Source organism: Callithrix jacchus, chromosome 17, assembly GCF_049354715.1.
Source record: "Callithrix jacchus isolate 240 chromosome 17, calJac240_pri, whole genome shotgun sequence".
NCBI classification, from domain to species: Eukaryota; Metazoa; Chordata; class Mammalia; order Primates; family Cebidae; genus Callithrix; species Callithrix jacchus.
In genome coordinates this window covers 16,815,285-16,836,416 of record NC_133518.1, presented here as the reverse complement: position 1 = coordinate 16,836,416, position 21,132 = coordinate 16,815,285, and the positions used below count along the sequence as shown (strand labels likewise).

At 41.8% G+C, this 21,132-nt stretch overlaps 1 protein-coding gene across 2 annotated transcripts in view; it reads left to right on the top strand.

Annotated features, from left to right (window-relative positions):
• Positions 1-2,932: 2,932 nt before the first annotated feature.
• Positions 2,933-21,132, top strand: part of PRKCI (protein kinase C iota) — an 82,514-nt gene continuing 64,314 nt past the window's right edge. Inside the window, exons 1-3 of one of the 2 annotated variants that reach the window (XM_054247323.2) lie at positions 2,933-3,279; positions 16,312-16,433; positions 17,542-17,625. In XM_054247323.2, the coding sequence (XP_054103298.2) occupies positions 17,598-17,625 (28 nt within the window). In that variant the 5' untranslated portion in view covers positions 2,933-3,279; positions 16,312-16,433; positions 17,542-17,597. The remainder of the gene's footprint in view (positions 3,280-16,311; positions 16,434-17,541; positions 17,626-21,132) is intronic. The other variant, XM_035278819.3, reaches the window with a different exon arrangement.

The following is a 21,132-nucleotide window of genomic DNA, read 5'->3' as shown; positions in this document are numbered from 1 at the left end:
AAGAAGATGGGAAATGACAAGTCTTGGCAAGGACATTAAAAAAACAAACACTGAAAACCTCACTGGGCGCAGTGGCTCACACTTGTAATCTCAGCACTTGGGGAAGCTGAGGCAGGCAGATGGCTTCAGTCCAGGAGGTCCAGACCAGCCTGGACAACATGGCAAAACCCTGGCACTACAAAAAAACCACAAAAATTACGCAGGTGTGGTGGGGCACGCCTGTAGTCCCATCTACTAGGGATGTTCAGAATAGAAAAATTCATAACAACAGAAAAGACATTATTGGTTGCTAGAGGTTGAGGACAGTGGGGAGTAACTGCTAATGGATATGCAGTTTGTTCTGGGGTGCTGAAAATATTCTGGGTTTAAATAGAGGGGATGGTTGCACCACTTTGTGAAGATACTAAAAACTATCCAATTGTACACTTTAAATGAGTGAATTGCATAATATGTGAATTATCTTTTTTAAAACAAAATGGGATGGAATCTCATTGTGCATTGTGTTGCCCAGGGATGGAGTCTCACTAGAGTGCAGTTGTGTGGTCTCAGCTCACTGCAACCTCCACCTCCCAGGCTCAAGCGATTCTCGTGCCTCAGCCTCCCGAGTAGTTGGGCTAACAGACGCCCGCCACCATGCCCAGCTAATTTTTGTATTTTTAGTACAGCCAGGTTTTCACGCTGTTGGCCAGGCTGGTCTTGAACTTCTGCTCTCAAGTGATCCACCTGCCTTGGCCTCCCAACATGCTGGGATTACAGGCATGAGCCACTGTGCCCAGCTGGCATGTGAACTCTATCTCAATAAAGCTATTACAAAATTTAATATCATGCTTTCACTGATAATCACAAGTAAAGCTCCCATCTTTCAGAGAAAGAAAACTTATTTATAAAGTGGTATCGATGCAAATTATCAATATGTACAGATTCTCATAGCTGACAAAGTAAGCAGTAAGCCTCCTCTGGAAACAATGCTCACCTCCAAAGCATGCTATGAAGTCGATGAAAAAGGATTTTTCAAATGCTAAGGAATCAAGATCAAGAACATTTCCCATGTCTTACCTTTCATTTCTCTATAAATTTTCACTCCCTATCTGACAAACATTTCTTTTTTCTAAGGCAATACAAGTTTGTCACAGCATGCTAAACTTTCCGTTAGCATATTCCAAGTTAATTGCTCCGTATTAAACATGCTGATGCTGATGCAGGTCTCCAATTGCTGAAAAACCTGATACCAAGTTTTTCAATGGGATGTTTTTGTTCACTTGTTTAAGAGATGGGTCTTGCCACGTTGCCCAGACTGGCCTTGAACTCCTGGGCTCAAGTGATCCTCCTGCCTCGGTCTCTCAAAGTGCTGGGACTACAGGCATGTAGCACTTTGCTTGACTCAAGCGTAATTTATAGTAAGAGCATATAATCTAAGTTTGTAGCAGTTGGATGATGTCGTACCACCCTAAAGTGTCACATATAACTGATGAGTCAGTTCCCCAAGCCTATTTTATCACTGTAAAGAAAGCTATTTCTTTGATCATTCCAACTCTTTCAGCACCAGGACTGCTGCAGGGGCTGGATGCATGCTACCTGTAGCTGCAGTGTAAATTATGTGTCAGAGCCAAGACCCTAGGAAAGTCAGAGACCAGGCTACAAGGACAATTCTTTCTAATCCTTGGTAAGCCAGTTTTATTTATTTGTTTATTTAAGACAGAGTCTCACTCTATCACCGGGCTGGAGTGCAGTGGCACAATCTGGGTTCACTGCAACTTCCGTTTTCCGAATTCAATCAATTCTCCTGCCTCAGTCTCCTGAGTAGCTGGGACTACAGGCACGCACCACCACGCCTAGCTAATTTTTTGTATTTTTAATAGAGACAGGGTTTCATCATGTTGGCCAGGATGGTCTGGATCTCTTGACCTCGTGATCTGCCCGCCTCGGCCTTCCAAACTGTGTTTTAAAAAAATTATTTATTTATTTAGTTAGAGACGGGGTTTCTCTATGTTGGTCAGGCTGGTCTCGAACTCACGACCTCAGATGATCCACCTGCCTCGACCTCCCAAAGTGCTGGGATTACAGGCTAAGCCACCGCGCCCGGCCTGGCAAGCCAATTTTTAACAGAATGAAATGCTCTTGGATTGACCGAATTGATTGGGTAAGTATTCCTTATGCTCTTGTTCCATGCAAGGGCAGTCTACAAGTGCCTAGGTATGGGGGCCGCCAAATAATAAAAATCGGTTTTTCATATCTTCTGGTTGAGTTTCTTCCTTTAATATATTTGTTACATATGTTATTAAAGTATTTCCATAAAAAAGGTTACGCTTAGTGAGCAGGTAACCAAATTCTTGTTCTCCAAAAAGGCGTGTATAATTTAGACGATTTATGCAAATAGAAGGGAGACTTCATCAGATAATAAAGTCTAGAACGTGAGGAAACCCAGTAATTCCCAGTATTTTCATATGCCCAAGCCGGATGCAGGTTTTCCACCCCGAGAGCTCCAGGGAGCACGCTGAGAAGAGACTCCACCAGCTGGACTGCGCGGCACCCTAGGCGCAAGGAACCTCAAGTCCCAGAATCCCATGAGGACTCCAAATCCCAGAAACCTGCACGCAAATCTATCCCGGGTGCCAAGTCAGGCCGACCGCAGACGTGACCAAGTTACGAGGCTAGGGTGAGGTGTCGCAGACTTTGTTTCTATCATTGTCCCTGCAGGGAAGGGACTTTCTAGTGAACTAGAGCTGTTCGTGTCTATATTATAGTTCGCGTCAAAGCAGCCCTCCGGAGCGTGATTGATACCATGATCAGGGTTTCCCATTTCCGCTGTCCCCTTTCTCTGCCCCCGTAAGGATGGTTCAGTCCGGCATCGAGGCTCCTTGAGTTGGCTCGATGGTTGCGCCCGCCCTACCCCGGAATGTGGGCCTTTGGAGCGAGCGAAGTGGGAGGGATCGAGGCAGGAGGTGTCCTGGGCCCGTGCGGCGGCGGAGGCGGTGGCGCCTACGGGCAGTGGGAGGAGCCGTGCGGTTCCGGCTCCTCGGGCGAGGGGACCCTTGGGTCGGCGCTGCAGGGCGAGGTGGGCAGGTAGGTGGGCGGACGGTCGCAGCTCTCGGACAGGCGCGGGCGGCGGAGTCCCCCACGGCGTCCGGAGCGCCCCTCCGCCCCCCAGCCTCCAGCGTTGAGGCGGGGGAGTGAGGAGATGCCGACCCAGAGGGACACCAGCACCATGTCCCACACGGTCGCAGGCGGCGGCAGCGGGGACCATTCCCACCAGGTCCGGGTGAAAGCGTACTACCGCGGGTGAGTCTCCTGGGGCAGGGCGGTGGGCGGGAGGGGACAGGCCGGCTCCACTCGGTGTGGAGGAGGGGAGGGTGAGGGGCTGGAGGGGTTGTGGGCGGGTTGGGGTAGGCGGGCGGGCGGCTCCGGTGACTCAGGGTGAGTGACGGAGTGGTGGGGGTGGGAGCGAAGCAAGGGGACGCGGGACTGGGGGCGCCCGCAGGTGTGGTGGTGCGGGGGCCAGAGTAGGGTCCGAGGAGGAACCTAGGGATAGAGTAGGTGCACCTGGTGTGGACGAGCGACTGGCCTACTGAGAGCTTTGTAGGGGCCTTACATCCTTAAGTCTGGGTGTATCTGAGGTTGCGAGTTGAGAATTCCAAGTTATGATGGCTTAGTTAACTCAGTTTGCTGTGGGCATAGAAAACGGGACTGCTTCAGTTAGCTGGCCCTTTTGGTTACCAGCAGGCCTAACGCCTCTGGTTCTCTTAGATTTACCTTCATCACCGTTGTGTTCACGAAGTGTATCTGTATTGCCAGTATATTAGACATAGGGCTATATTTAAGAGTCAAGTCGATGCGTTTTCAGGGACGTGCACTGGATACTTATGTCTCATCAAGTTGTATTATATGTAAGTCAAATTTTTGTGAGCCTTTCTTTCTCAGTGTTGTTTCAAGAACTACCCGATAGGGTGAGATACTGCAAAGTGAGGAGATAGCTTAGGCACAGTTTTCAATTCTCTGATCTTCATTCACTCCCTTACTATGGTTACAAGAAATAACCCAGTTCTAAGTTTATTGTGTGAAATCGTTTTCTATCAGTGACGCAAAGTGTCCCCCTTCCTTTGAATTCACTTGTGTTTTGAAAGTTTTTTGAGACAATTATGTTTAGGAGCATTAGAAACGTGAGATGTGTGACCATAAAGATTGGAGACTGAGCAGTAACAAAACCTTTAGCTTACCTTACTGCTTGTCCAGGTAGAAGTAAATTGCTTTAAAAAACAAGCAGTGTGAGGTTGAAATTGCGGTGCATACTTTTACATTCCTGAGAGGATCAGTGAAGATAGCAAACTCTAACTGCCTCTCTTGTTTTGATTTCAAAGAAAATCGAAGTCCCTAAATGTTATATTGATTTGATGTAAGGACTTACTAGTTTGCTGCCATGAAGCCTCTGGCCTGTTTATTATTAGCTTGACAGTATGCAGGGGTAGTATATGGGAGTTATATTGGACAGTATGATACCTTCGTATTTAAAACACAGTTAAAATTGATTAAGAAGATTTTGATTTTAAATCAGTACTAAGAAATGTGTGGATATTTTTTAAAAGTTTGTAGTTGTCACAAGAGCTATTTTGCCTTGAGGATGTTTAGCCATGAACTTTGCAAGGTGAGAAAAAAGCTTCCTTTGCTTTTTTTTTTAAAACCCTTACCTGTAATGTGATGAGTGAGATGTTTCACTTTATCATTTTATTTTATTTTTGTTTGTTTTTGAGACAGGGTCTTAATCTGTTATCCAGGCTTGAGTGCAGTGGCAGGATCTTAGCTCATTGCAACCTCTGCCTCCCAGGTTCAAGCGATTCGCCTGCCTCAGCCTTCCTAGTAGCTGGGATTATAGTCACGTGCCACTACGCACAGCTAATTTTTGTATTTTTAGTAGAGACTAAAAATACATGTTTCACCATGTTGGTCAGGCTGGTCTCAAACTCCTGGCCTCAAATGATTTGTGAGTCGACCTTCCAAAGTGCTGGGATTACAGGCATGACCCACTATGCCAGGCCCTAAGACTTTCAGTAACATAAATTCTTGACTTACTAAATTGAGATAATCTTCTCCAGTGAGTCTATGAAAGGTAAGAAATTAGTGCTTATTTCTATTTTCCCATTTTTATTAGTTTGACACATGTAAATGGGCCTAGTTAGTAAATGAAAATCACTGTAACCTTCTCCTTTGAGAAGAAATCCAAGTCTTGCCGTACTTCATGAATTTAGATAGCAAATTTTCTTGGCTTATTGCTCCAGTTATTAAAAAGAAGAGAATAAGGACATACAGCTTTTTTAGTGTTTTACTAAAATTTTTTCAAGACATTCAAGGTAACATTATTTTTTAGAACCTGTGAAATTTTGCTGAGGCGCAAATAACCATTTGCCTATTGTATACTCGTATTTGCGCAATGAAAACTTTCTAATGGTACCTTTGTTCTCATTTAAAGACAACATCAGCACTCTAAATTGTACCAACTTTCTGTCCTCTGAAATGAGATCTGTTAAGATTATGTGTTTATATAGTCTAAACTGATGGTTGTGGTATTACATAGTCAGCTGCTCATTAATATAGATGAAGCTAAAATGAGTCATGGACAAGCATAGTTAATAAACAGGTTGGCTAACTAGAACACCTACCTGATTTTAAAATAGAAAATCCTTCCTTTATACCAAGAAATATAAGAACATTCTGCATTTGAAAAAGTTTTCTTTCTCTCTGATCTTCTGAAGGGCCATTATTATATAGCTTTCCCTCTATCCCTCTACCCTTTTTTTTTTTTAAATAGAGACAAGGTCTCACTGTGTTGCCCAGGCTGATCTCAAACTCTTGGGCTCAAGTGATCCTCCCACCTCAGCCTCTCAAAGTGCTGGGATTACAGGTGTGAGCCACTGTAACTTGGCCCCCTTCTACCTTTTTTAATAAGATTTCTTTCCAGTGAATGTTGACTCATTTAATAGTCAGCATTTTTAAGTGAATAAATAGCCCTCTTCTTTCAAAGTATAGTGTTGTTACTCTGTTAAACTTGATCTTAGTGAAAACAAGGTATCTTTCTAATAAATACTTAATTATTTTCTAGTTTTTATTTAATTTAATTAATTTATTTATTTGGAGACAGAGTCTTGCTCTGTAGCTCAGGCTGGAGTGCAGTGGCATGATCTTAGCTCACTGGAACCTCCACCCCCCGGGTTCAAGTGATTCTCCTGACTCTGCCTCTCCCAAGTAGTTGGGATTACAGGCATCTGTCACCATGCCTGGCTAATTTTTTTTTTTTATTTGTATTTTTAGTAAAGACGAATTTTTACCATGTTGGCCAGGTTGGTCTTGAACTCCTGACCTCAAGTGATCCACCCACCTTGGCCTTCCAAAATGCTGGGATTACAGGCATGAGCCACTGCATCCAGCCAATTAATTTCTAGTTTTTAAGCAGGAGATTAATAGCACTGGCAATTTAATTTTATTGAACTCCAAGTCTTACTTAGATGCCCTTCTTATGGTCTGCACCCATCTTTCCCTAGTATGGAAGGTTTTCAGTGAGTGGCCTGCAATCATTGCCTAGTGGTATTAGTTTGGAGGAAGAGGAACAGGTTTTGTTAGTGATAAACTGTCAATGTATGTGCTTATTCGTATATAAAATTACTTGATATTACGGGATAGACTTAGGCAACATTTGGACTGCTCATTTCTTTACAGTATATATGTACAGAAATTTTTGCAGAAAGCTTGTAAAAATTATTTTCAATCCACTGCTGTCAAGCAGTAATAACAGTAAAGAGGATTCCTTCTGTGCACATCTAGAAATAAAAGATTGTTAACTCTGCATATTTGAAATAGCTGGTTCAGTGAAGACGTGTGTAGGATTTTTCTCACTGTGAGCAAGTCTCGGCAAGACTTGTTTTTGAAAGAAATGCAAGATTATTTTAGCAGTATACTTTAGTAATTAATGGTTCTGAGGAAATCCAAGAGGAATCTTGAATCGAGAGTTGGGGGGATGTTTGCTGATTGGTCCTGGAGCTTCAGCCACGGCACCTAACCCTAGGGCAGCTGATCCATAGCTTGGCCAGAGAGAGAAAAAAAAAAAAATAGAGCATGCTAGCCTGGTGCCAAAAAACCAAAACCAAATACAAAAAATCCTTACAAGTTTGAATGAGGTAACATGGAGATGAAATTGGTCAGCACTGGGGACTGAAGCTGAAGAGTTGCAGGGAGAGTCTGGTGAGGCCAGAACTGACTGTGTGCAAATGAAAGATGTGAAGAGGCAGAAACGGAGAAAGCAAAGTAGAAAAAAGCAACTCTGTACAGAAAAATCCTCCCAGAGGGCCTTAGTTCATGGTGGCTTTCTAACAATGGCAACTCCCACCTCCCTTTTACAACTTGAGTGTCTGTTTTTTAATGATTGAAATAAGCCCAATTTAGACATGAGTTTTTAAAATTCTGGTCTTGCTTAAGGTTTCAAATATTTCAGAGATTATTCAAACTGAGTTTAGTAAATATTGCTGAACATCTACTGTAATCCAGGGACGTGATGCTGTCGCAGGCACAGAGAGTGTAGAGGTAGGTAAGGCTCTGCCTTTAAAGAACTAAGAGACTTGCGGAGGGAAAGACATTTAAGAGTTAACAACATAAACAGTTAAATTTGAAGTATGTGTGTAAGGCATTTGCAGGAATGGGTACTGGGGAGGAGTTTGGGGTGATGGAAGTCTTCCTAGAAGAAATGTCTGAAGTCTTTAAATGAAAAATCGGAGTTTGCCTGGTCAATAATGATGTTTGGTGGGTGTTATAGGCATTAAACAGCCTCGTGGTAAGTTTGGAGAATTAAGATCAGTTTGGTTTTTAGTCTTATATTCACTCCTTATTAGGATATAAAGTGTGAAGTGGACACTGATGAGAAATGAGGCTAAGAAAGTTCACAGGGGCTAGATTGTGGAGACCCTTGAATGTCATACTGCAGAGTTCAGACTTTTTCTCATTGATGACGGTTTTTTTTTTTTTGAGATGGTGTTTTGCTCTTGTCACCCAGGCTGGAGTGCAATGGCATGATCTTGGCTCACTGCAACCTCTGCCTCCCAGGTTCAATCAATTCTCCTGCCTCAGCCTCCCGAGTAGCTGGGATTACAGGTGTGTGTTATCATGCCTGGCTAATTTTGTATTTTTAGTAGAGACATGGGTTCTCCGTGTTGGTCAGGCTGGTCTTGAACACCCGACCTCAGGTGATCTGCCCGCCTCGGCCTCCCAAAGTGCTAGGATTACAGGCATGAGCCACTGTACCTGGCCGATGAAAATTTTAAGTAAGAGAAATATGTGATTAGATTTGTATTTTAGAAAAATAACACTTGAAATTAGTGTGGGTGATGGATCGGTTATGGGTTAAACTAATTTGGAGGCTTTCGAAGCAGTCCAGGTGAGGGATTTTAAGGAGATAGAAAAGAGTATATGGATTCATTGGAAATTTTAACGGGTAATATCAATAGAATGAAAGATTGCCTGTTGGGGTGATGGTAGTTGGACAACTCATGGGTTTCTTTAACTCATAGGTTTAAGAGAGACTGGGGAATGTAGAAGAGATTTGTGGGAGAAGTTAATTCATTGCCTAAAACAATTCACTGAGTTTTGAGTTCTAGGTGCTTGTGAGGTATTCAGGTGGAAATGTCCAGAAAGACCTGAACAATTATTTATTGTCTGTCTGCTCTAAGTTGCAGGCACTGTGCATGACAGCTAACCTGGTAGGAATGTGGCTGAGAATGATAATAGAACCAAAAATGCCACCAGTGGCCAAATACAGAGCCCAAAGGCAAGACACTAAAACTAAATTTTAAAAACATAGAAATACAGAAAGAGATTGGGTGCTGTGGTTCATGCCTGTAATTCCAACACTGTGGGCGGCCAGGGCAGGTGAATCGCTTGAGCCCAGGAGTTGGAGAACAGCCTGGGCTGAACATGGTGAAACCATATCTCTACAAAAAAATTAGCCTGCAGTCCTAGCTACTCGGGAGGGTGAGGGAGGATCACCTGAGACCAGGAAGTCGAGGCTGCAGTGAGCCGTGATTGAACCAATGCGTTCCAGACTGGGCAACAAAATGAGACCCTGTCTCTAAAAAATAAAAAAATAAAAATAAAGTAGAAAGTTCCCCTGTAGTCTCTCACTCCCACTTTGTTAGTTTATTTTTATTTTTATATATTTAAATGCTTATATCATGTAGTAGTGACGTCTGGGTGTTTACTATACCCATCTCCTGAACAGTGAACAGTAAAACCTAGAAAATTACCTGTACCCTATAGGTATTTTTTAACCCTCACCCTGCTCCCACCTTTGTAATCTGCAGTGCCTATTATTTCCCTCTTTATGTCCATGTGTACCCATTGTTTAGCTCTCACTTGTAAGTGAGAATATGTGGTGTCTGGCTTTGTGTTTCTGATTTCTTTCACTAGGGATAATGGCCTTCAGTTCCATCCGTGCTGACGTAGAAGACGTATTTTCATTCTTTTTTATAGCTGTTTCGCTCCTACTTTCTAGGGTTAGCCATCATTAACAGTTTGGGATATTCTATATCATATCGATATATTTATAAGTATAGATATGTATGTGCATAAACATATAGACATACCCTTTTATTTTTCTAATTAATGAGTTCATATTTCTATACATGCATCCGCAACTTGATTTTAAAAATCGTGGTCATCTTTCTGTGCCATGGTAGACAGACAGACCTCTTTATATTTGGTATATAGTATTCTACAGTTGTTTTTTTTAAAGAGACAGAGTCTGGTCCTGTTGCCTAGGCTGGAGTGTAGTTGCATGATCTAGGCTCTCTGCAGCCTCAGCCACCCTGGGTTCAAGCAGTCCTTTCACGTCAGCCTCCTGAGTAGTACAATTACAGGCACACGCCACCAGGCTTAGCTAATTTTTAAAAACATTTTGTAGAGACAGGGCTAGTCTCAAGCTTCTGTGCTCAAGAGATCCTCCTGCCTCGGCCTCCCAAAGTGTAGGAATTACAGGCATGAGCCATTGCACCCAGCCACCATAAAATGTTTAATCTTTTTTAGGATTGATGAACATTTAAAGTTGTCTTCATCAGCTCCCTATTTAAAATAATGTTGAAGGAGCATCCTTATATTTAATATATATTCTTGCAAATATGGTCAAAGATATGCCTATCTTGAAATTTGATACTGTTTCCCAAAAGAGCTTAATTTATATATATATATTTTTTTACTTATTTTTTTTTATTAAGACGGGGTTTCGCCATGTTGGTCAGGCTAGTCTTGAACTCCCGACCTCAGGTGATCTGCCTGCCTTGGCCTCCAAAGTGCTTGGAGCCACCACGCCTGGCCGACATTTTGTTTAAGATGCCAGCTTTTCTCCAACCTGTTGCTAGGCTGGAGGTTTTCATTTTTGTATAATCAAATCCGTCCTTTTTAAAAATTTCCTTAATGGCTTCTGGACTTGCTGTCTTAGGTGCAGTCTCTGCCTCTGGGGTTCAAGTGACTCTCCCAAGTAGCTGGGATTACAGGCATGTGCTACCACACCCAGCTAATTTTTTGTGTTTTTAGTAGAGACTGGGTTTCACCATGTTGGCCAGGCTGGTCTCAAACTCCTGATCTCAAGTGATTCATCCACCTCAGCCTCCCAAAGTGCTGGAATTATAGGCATGAGCCACTGCGCCTGGCCTATTATGAAACTTTTAAAGTGATTATCTTTTCAGTGAATTTATTCATTTATAGTTTACTGACACAACCTTTTTTTTTTTTTTCCAAAATTTATTCTAATACCATTATTGGGCAGATTGTCTTTTCACCACTGATTTGAAATGGTAACTGTTATATACTAAATATAAAAAATCTTGACTAAAAACAATGGGACAAAAGAAAAAGAACTGTAGTAAGTATTTTGCTTTTTTTTTTTTTTTTTTTTTCTGAGAAACCATCCTAGGCTGTCACCCAGGCTGAGTACAGTGGTGTAATCATGGCTCACTGCAGCCTCAACTGCCCAGGCTCAAGCAGTCCTCCTGCTGCAGCCTCCCAAGTAGCTGAGATTATAGGTATGTACCACCATGTCTGGCTAATTTTTTATTTCTTTTTATAGAGACGAGGTCTCTCTATGTTGCCCAGACAGGTCTTGAACTCCCGTGCCCAAGCTATCCTCCCACCTTAGCCTTTCAAAGTGCTGGGATTATGGCCAGAGCCGCCTCGCCTGGCTGCATTCATTTATTTTCATTTATTTTTTATTTTTTGAGTCAGCGTCTTCCTTCGTCACCCAGGCTGTAGAGTGCAGTGACATAGTCACAGCTCGCTCACTGCAGCCTCAACCTCTCAGGCTCAAGCTGCATTTATTTTTATTTAGTCTTAATGCTAATACTCAGAGGCAGATATCATTATCTCCATTTTACAGATGATAACATTGAGAATTAGTAATCCACAATACAAAGCTAGGTGTGTTTTCTTTTAGAGACACTCTTGCTCTGTTGCCCCAGCTGAAGTCCAGTGGCTCGATTATGGCTCACTGAAGACTTGAACTCCTGGTCTCAAATGATCCTCCTGAGTAGCTGGGATTACATCATGCCCATCTAATTAAAAAAATTTTTTTAGAGACAGGATCTTGCTCTGTCACTCCTGAAGCGATCCTCCTACCTCAGCATTGTGAGTAGGTGGGATTACAGGTGTGAGCTACCTTGCCCAGCCAAAACTGTACCTTAACCTTCAAAGAGATTTCTCCTTTCCCCTTACTACATTGACAGGGCTTTATAACATTGCTTTTTGCTCTATTGTCAAATTCTTATTTCACAATTGTTGTTTTTGAATTCACTATCTTCTTGATTATTAAAACTTGAAAATTGCTTTATGCCTCTGTTATAATTAATAATTGAGGGGGGGTGATACTTTGAGATTATATGAATACTCAGTCCCCCAAAAACATTTTGCCCAATGGTCTTACTGTTCATAGATAATCCTGCCTAAACCAATTATTGTAATGGTTATTGCAAATGAGTTTATTTTTCTGAACACACTGTATTTAATTTAGGAGAAAAGCTTACATTGAGGTAGCAGAAGGACTGAATGTGATTCTTTTGGGGATTTGTTTTTAAAAGCAATTATTAGTCCTAAGGAAAAACTTTATAATAGATTCTATGTTTTAGAATATAGGCACATTGAAAGCAGTTTGTCTTCTGAAGCCCAATAGCAAAATTAAAAATTCAGCTAAAACCATATCTAAATTTGTCACTTTGGGAATCTGTGATAAAGCAGACTGTATCCTGTTGAAGATCAGTGGTAAAATCATTTATGCTATTGCTGACGTTAAACCAGAAAAAACATCATTCATGCATAATTTGTTTTATGCCTTTAGAATGTAATGTTTCTTTATTTTGCAGTTCACTTTCAGCTTTGGCACTATAACAAGGATCTGGTGATTGTGGAGTGTAATGAAGATAGTGCTTTCGCAATTCCTGAGAGAAGTGTTTATGTAAAACTCCCTTGAATGTTTTAGTGCCTGGAATTTAAGGAGTGGTGGTTGATAAAGCATAACTCCTTCATTGTGTCTCTTACGGGTGTCTATACTTACACTTTTATTTTTTTTTTGGAATGGACTCTCACTTTATCACCCAGGCTGGAGTGCGGTGACTTGATCTCAGCTCACTGCAAACTCCGCCTCCCAGGTTCAAGCGATTATCCTGCCTCAGCCTCCAGATAGCTGGGATTACAGGTGCCTGCCATCATGCTAATTTTTGTATTTTTAGTAAAGGCGGGTTTCACCATGTTGGCCAGGCTGGTCTTGAACTCCTGACCTCAAGTGATCTGCCCTCCTTGGCCTGCCAAAGTGCTGGGATTACAGGTGTGAGCCACTGTGTCCGCCTTATACTTAACTTTTTAAGGATGACACAGATGTTTTAAAAGTGTTTGTACAGGCCGAGCTTGGCGATTCATGCTTGCAATCCCAGCACTTTGGGAGGCCAACCCAGGCAGACCACCTAGATTGGGAGTTCGAGACCAGCCTGACCAACATGAAGAAACCCCATCTCTACTAAAAATACAAAAAAATTAGCCAGGCGTGGTGGCGCATGCCTGTAATTCCAGCTACTCAGAAGGCTGAAGCAGGAGAATCGCTTGAACCCGGGAGGCAGAGGTTGTGATGAGCTGAGATTGTGCCATTGCACTCCAGCCTGGGCAAGAAGAGTGAAACTCTGTCTCAAAAAAAAAGTATTTGTATGTTCTGAGAAATATTTTTTAGCTTTTGAAAAGTAAAATTTATGGGCTGGGTGCGGTGGCTCACGCCTGTAACCAACCACTTTGGAAGCTGAGGTGGGTGGATCACCTGAGGTTGGGAGTTCAAGACCAGTCTGACCAACATGGTGAAACCCCTCCTTTTTTTTTTTTTAAAAGATGGGGTTTCTCCATGATTGCGAGGCTGGTTTCGAACTCCCAACTTCAGGTGATCCACCCACCTCGGCCTTCCAAAGTGCTAGGATTACAGGCATGAGCCACTGCGCCTGGCCTGAAACCCTGTCTTTAAAAAAAAAAAAAAGAAAGAAAACTTTATGAAAAAGCCTTGTTGTTTACAAATATGTTTACATATATGTTAATTTTAAATGTGGACTTTGATAAGGAAGTTACATTTTGGTGATATCCAGTGATACTAATTTTTCCCTTTAAGAAATACGATTTTTGGCCAGGCGCAGTGGCTCACGCCAATAATCCCAGCACTTTGGGAGGCCGAGGCAGGTGGATCATGAGGTCAAGAGATTGAGACCGTCCTGGTCAACATGGTGAAACCCCGTCTCTACTAAAAAAAAGACAAAAATTAGCTGGGCATGGTGGTGCGCGCCTGTAGTCCCAGCTACTCGGGAGGCTGAGGCAGGAGAATTGCTTGAACCCAGGAGGCAGAGGTTGCGGTGAGCCGAGATCGTGCCATTGCACTCCAGCCTGTGTAACAAGAGTGAAACTCCGTCTCAAAAAAAAAAAGAAAAAATGATTTTACACATTTTTTTTCCATGTACAAACACATTTTTATATGAAATTATATAAAATACAGAAAGAGGCACAATGAATGTTGTGGATGGTGGTTACTCTTAGAGAATAAGAGGGTGATCAGAAAGCAGCATGAAGCTTCTCAGGTGCTTTTTCTTCCCTGAATTTGAATCCTGGCTCTACTACTTACTAGCTAGTGACTTGGTGAGCTATCTCTCCATTACTTTCCTCATATGTAAAATAGGGATAAAAATAGTACCGACCCGATCAAGTTGTCAGAAAATTGCCTGGCATACCGTTAGTTTTAGATAATATACAATGAGCTCTATTAGTTATTTTTTCTAGATAGTTATAGTCTTTTTTTTTTTTTTTAAGATGGGGTTTCACCATGTTGGTCAGGCTGGTCTTGAACTCCCAACCTCAGGTGATCCACCCGCCTCGGCCTCCAAAGTGCTTGGATTACAGGCGTGAGCCACCATGCCTGGCCCGACAGTTATATTCTTAAAACGAGGGGTGATTATCAAAAAGAACATCAGATTAATCCATCACATTCTCTATTTTTAAAAAAAAGCATGTTCATATATTATAAATAAACATTAATTTTGTAATACAAATATTAAGTTGTATGTGCATCTGAGCCTAAAATTAGGTTTTATTAAAACAATGTAAGCATAATTTTTTTTAATAGTAAGCAGCTCAAGCCTAGCAAAAATACTGCTTCTGTTGCTACTCAGTGAGAAAACATAGTTGTATATTTAAAAAGCTAAGTGATTTGTACAAGTACACTGAGACAGAAAAGTAAACTTAGAATGAGGTTTCTGATAATGAAGGTTATTGTTTTGCTGCCCTACAGAGAGACAGAATATTCAAGCAGACAGTGAACAGAGCACAGATGATAACAGAACCCTATCCCCAGCTAGGCGGCCATCAGCACAGAGATCAGGACATGGTCAAAGATTGCAGGCTTCCTGTTGTTGTTGTTCCTACTTTCCCCTTGCAACCAGAGGAAAGCAAATATATTGCTCTAATGAATCACTTAGGATGTCCAGCTTCTAGTTGGAAAAAGAAAACCACGTTTTTCCTTTATCTCCAGACTCTGCTGGAGCAGAGTCTGTTGTGGAGGCTGTAAGTCCAAGATCAGGGCTGAGTAGGTATGTTGTCTGGTGAGCGCTTGGTGTCTGCACTGAAGATGGCACTGATACGGCTTCGATGAGTGGAGGAGCACCAAGGCTCTTGTCTCCTGCGAATTGGATAAAACAGCTAGGACACCCTTGGAGTAGTTTTAAGGAGCAGAGAGTTTGATAAGCAAGAAAGAAGAGAGAAGAAAGAAGAAGCTGCCCTGTACAGAGACAGAGGGAGGGGGGCTCCAAAGCCAAGAGAGGAGACTCCTACACTTACTCTTTGACAGAGAAATTCTATGGAATTTTCTTCTAATAATAATAATTTAATTCCAGAATACATTCTCTCAACCCTGTGCCCTCATACTAATAAACTTGAGGGTTCTTTGAAAGAAAGATTGCTTTAAAGCAAGCGGTTCTCTTTTGTCATTAAGATAAGCTATTTTCTTTCTTTTTTTTTTTTTTGAGATGGAGTATCACTCTGTCACCCAGGCTGGAGTGCAGTGGCATGATCTCTGCTTACCGTAACCCCCGCCTCCCAGGTTCAAACAATTCTCATGTCTCAGCTTCCCAAGTGGGTGGGAATACAGGCATGCGCCATCATGCCAGGATAATTTTTGTACTTTTACTAGAGACGAGGTTTCACCATGTTGGTCAGGCTTGTCTCAAACTCCCGACCTCAGGTGATCCACCCACCTTGGCCTCCCAAAGTGCTAGGATTACAGGTGTGAGCCACTGTGCCAGCCCTATTTTTATTTTTTAAAACTATTTAAAACAGTATAATTATGTATGTGTTTGTATATGTATTTGTTTTTTGTTTTTTTTTTCTTTTGTTTTTATTTTTATTTTTTTGAGACAGAGTTACCTCTGTTTTCCAGGCTGGAGTGCAGTGGTGTGATCTCAGCTCACTGTAACCTCTGCCCACCTCAGCCTCCAGCTAATTTTTTTAAGTAAAGTCAGGGTTTTACCATGTTGCCCAGGCTAGTCTCGAGCTCCTGGGCTAAAGTGATCTGCCCAGCTCAGCCTCCCAAAGTGCATGAGCCACTGTGCCCAGGTTGATATTTTAACTTTTACTTTACTGAAATCGTTTACTGGAAGCAATGCATCTTGACGCACACACAGAATTACCGAAGTTCATCAAATTGTCAAGCATTCAGTAATATATACAGCATTATTATTTTTAATCATTTTCGAACTTAAAACTCCTTTTCTTTTTCAGGGATATCATGATAACACATTTTGAACCTTCCATCTCCTTTGAGGGCCTTTGCAATGAGGTTCGAGACATGTGTTCTTTTGACAATGAACAGCTCTTCACCATGAAATGGATAGATGAGGAAGGTGAGTGGTAAAGAGAGAGCTGTCTGTGTAAGCATTTTATTTAAGATCTTATTCTATCATTTGTTCTGAAAAATAAGAGTCCTAATAAATTTAAGGGAAAAGAATATTAGAAATTTGGTGCTGTTCTTTTTCTTTAAGTACTTAAAAGAATACTGGAGAGTACAGTCTTTGTTTTGCCTCTTTATGCCAAAATGATGTGAAATTAACTTGACTTTTTTTAAGCATAAGGTAAGCATCTCATCAAATAGTGTGACATTTTAATTTTGTTTTTTCTTTGAATTAATTTTTTTTTTTAATTTTTAGAGACAGCGTTTTGCTAAGTCCAGGCTGGTCTCCAACTCCTGGCCTCAAGTGATCTTCCCACTGTGATCTCCCAAAGTACTGGGATTACAAACATGAGCCATTGCATTTACCTTCACTTAATTTTTTAATTTAATTTTTTTGAGACAGACTCTTGCTCTGTCACCCAGGCTGGAGTGTAGTGACATGATATCTGCTTACTGCAACCTCTGCCTCCCAGGTTCAACAATTCTTGTGCCTCAGCCTCCCAAGTAGCTGGGATTCCAGGAGTGCACCACCACACCCAGATAATTTTTGTATTTTTATACAAAATTTATACAAAAAACAGGGTTTTGCCATGTTGCCCAGGCTGGTCTTGAACTCCTGGCCTCAAGTGATCTGCCCACTTAGGTCTCCCAAAGTGCTCGAATTACAGGTGTGGGCCACCATACCCAACCCCCAGCTTCACTTTAATTTTGAATATGTGTTGTCTTATATTTTAATTTAAGAGATTACCTGTTTTTAATCTAAATATTACCTTAAAGAAAATATGGAATGAAAGTGATTTTGACAGTCATTATTTCAAAGTGGTGGCAGAAACCTGGTACCTCAGTGACTTGTACTCAGAAAACATTTATCAAATATGTAGGCTTACACCTGTAATCTTAGCACTTTAGAGGCCTGAGGTGGGAAGATCGCTCGAGGCCAGGAGTTTGAAACCAGCCTGGGCAACATTGTGAGACCGTGTACTGGACAGGGAAAATGTGGCATATATACACCATGGAATATTATGCAGCCATCAAAAACGATGAGTTTGTGTCCTTTGTAGGGACATGGATGAACCTGGAGACCATCGTTCTCAGCAAACTGACACAAGAATAGAAAATGAAATACTGCATGTTCTCACTCATAGGTGGGTGTTGAACAATGAGAACACATGGACAGAGGGAGGGGAGCACTACACATTGGGTCTCTTTTGGGGAATAGGGGAGGGACAGCGGGGGATGGGGAGTTGGGGGGAGAGAGCATGGGGAGAAATGCCAGATATAGGTGAAGGGGAGGAAGGTAGCACATCACACTGCCAAGTGTGTACCTATGCAATTATCTTGCATGTTCTTCACATGTACCACAAAACCTAAAATGCAATTAAAAAAAAGTTTTTAAAATTTAGCTGGGTATGGTAGCGTGTACCTGTAGTCCCAGCTACTTGGGAGGCCGAGGTGGGAAGATGGGCCCTGATTGCACCACTGTACTCCGGCGACAAAGCAAGCAAAGCGAGATAGGTGATAGGTGCACCAAAAAAAAGAAGCAAATATCTTTGTGCTGAGGACAGACATTTTACATCCTCAAACCCAGAGTCTGATAACGGAGATGGACACATGTGTAACAAATGTGATAAATTCTGGAACATAAATGCATAGGGACCTTGAGGAAAGCAAAAGAAGACGCATCTGTAGTACATCTGCAATGTTTGACTACACCTGTACAGAGTAAGAGCTTTTGAGGTACAGGAGGTGAGGAGAAAACCGTATAGGCTAAAGAAGAATATATAGAAAGGCATAGAAATGTGAAGAACATGATGAATGAAAAGCAGAAATTCACTGTATCTGAAGTGTGGGGAGAAGTATGGTATTAACTTGGGCTAGATCCTTGCAACTCAAAGTATGATCTGCTGAACTTACTAGAAATGAGGACTCTTAGGTCCCGTTGCACACTACTGAATTGGTCTACAGTTTAACGGGATCCACAGGTGAGTTGTATGAATACAGAAATCTGTTTGAGAAGCATGAGACTAGGTCCACAAGAGCTTTGCAAATCACATTAGATTTTATTTTACACGGCGGACTATTGTTGATGTCTAGTTAAAGGGTACCTTATAAAAAGGGTGGATTGGGGGTGAGGGATAAAGGCCTACATATTGGGTGCAACATACACTGCTTAGGTGATAGGTGTACCAAAATCTCAGAAGTCACCACTAAAGAACTTACTCATGTAACCAACCACCACCTGCTCTCTAAAAACCTACGGAAACAAATTTCAAAAAAGAAGGTACCCTAGATATACTATTTTTATACAGTTGTTTTCTGTTAATTGTTATACAAATAGAATATTTATTTATTTATTTGATGGAGTCTCGCTCTGTCGCCCAGGCTGAATGGCACGATCTCAGCTCACTGTAATCTCCGCTTCTCGGGTTCAAGTGATTCTCCTGCCTCAGCCTCCCGAGTAGCTGGGATTACAGGCACCTGCCCCCACGCCTGGCTAATTTTTGTATTTTTAGTAGAGACGGGGTTTCACCATGTTAGCCAGGCTGGTCTTGAACTCCTGACCTTGTTATCCACATACCTGGCCTTCCTAAGTGCTGGGATTATAGTCCTGAGCCACCGCGCCCCGCCTACAAATAGAATTTCATTTTAAGGAATGTCATTATGATATTCAGCTCAGTATTTGGGGCCATTTCTATCTTCCCTGATCTAAAGAGTGCTGGAAAGTCATTATGGAGGCTCCCAGCTGTAGGTAAACACAAACACATCCTCATTTTTTAAAACAGTGTTTCTGAAGTAATTCATGTCCACAGTTCAGGAAAAAAAGTAGTGCAGAGATTTATGAAATGTAAAAAGAAACCTCTTGTTTTTCCTTTTTTCTCTCTCCTCCCTTACCAATCCCAGTTGTAAGAGAATAACCTAGTATATAGCCTTCTATAAGTTATTTATTAACATGACAAATGACATACAGCTGATATTTTGCAGTCCTGGTGGGCATGGGGAGCTTGGGGTCCAGTGCCACCCATTTTGACCCTCCATGGTCTTAAAAAAAAAATTGCATGGGGCTGGGTGTGGTGGCTCACGCCTGTAATCCCAGCACTTTGGAGGCTGAGGTGGTGGATTTCAAGGTCAGGAATTCAAGACCAGCCTGGCCAACATGGTGAAACCCTGTCTCTACTAAAAATACAAAAATTAGCTGGGCATGGTCGTGCGTGCCTGTGATTCCAGCTGCTCTGGAAGCTGAGGCAGGAGAATTGCCTGGACCAGGACCCGGGAAGTGGAGGTTACAGTGAGCCGAGATCATGCCATTGCACTCCAGCCTGGGCTACAGAGCAAGACTCCGTCTCAAAAAACAAAACAAAACAAAAATCATGTTATATATCATAAATATAATTTTTGTCAATTAAACAAATTGAATTAGTTTTTCACACAACTACATTGAATGAGAGGATTTCTTTATTCTTGCCCTTACCAACCTCAGATATTATGAATCATTAACATTTTTAAAGATCAATAAACGAAATGCTAGCTTGGTATTTTAAATTTTGCATTAAGAGGAAGGTTATCTTCATCTATTTAACTACTTTTTGACCTACTTCATCTCAAGGATAGTTTAAATATGGTTACTTACAAATGTCATGAATATCTCACAGTATGTCTTCAGCCAGAAAATGAGACTGTAATTTAGCATTGTGTGCAACTTACGCTTAGCATTCAGTAAAATGCTTCTTATCATAAATGAATATTATTCTCATTTTATTAATGTCCTGATCACTTCATACCATTTATTTGCTGGTTAGTTTTTTTCAGTCAATGGTTTTCAAACTGCAGCACACATAGGAATCACTGGATAATGCGTTTTATTAGAAGTACTTAGTTTAGCAATAGTCCATTAAACATTTTTATAATACCTTTGTATTATCCTTGCCTGGAGAGTTCTGTTCCCGGATTGTCACCTGGCTGTCTCTCGTCATTTGGGTTTTTATTTTTTTTTTTTGAGACGGAGTTTCGCTCTTGTTACCCAGGCTGGAGTGCAATGTCGCGATCTCGGCTCACCACAACCTCCGCCTCCTGGGTTCAGGCAATTCTCCTGCCTCAGCCTCCCGAGTAGCTGGGACTACAGGCGTGCACCACCATGCCCAGCTAATTTTTGTATTTTTAGTAGAGACGGGGTTTCACCATGTTGACCTTGTGATCCACCCGCCTCAGCCTCCCAAAGTGCTGGGATTACAGGCTTGAGCCACCGCGCTCGGCATCATTTGGGTTTTAACCCAAATGTCATGTCCTCCAAGAAGCCTTGTCTTCATTCACTTTGTATCTTCTCCTGTTTTTTCTCTTGTGTATACACAAGAGAAAAACACACTTTTGTGTGTGTGTGTGTTTTTTTTTTTTTTTTTTGTATGGTAGAACGTAAGCTCCATGAGAGCAGAGGTGTTGTCTGTTTCATTCACATTGGAGCTCCACTGGCTAGAGCAGTATGAAATAAAAAATATTTGTGGCTGGGTGCAGTGGCTTGTGCTTGTAATCCAAGCATTTTGGGAGGCGAAGGCAGGAGGATCCTGAGAGACCAGAAGTTTGAGACCAGTCTGGGCAACATAGTGAGATAGTGGGGCCCTGTCCCTACAAAAAGTTTTTAAAAATTAGCCGGCCACATG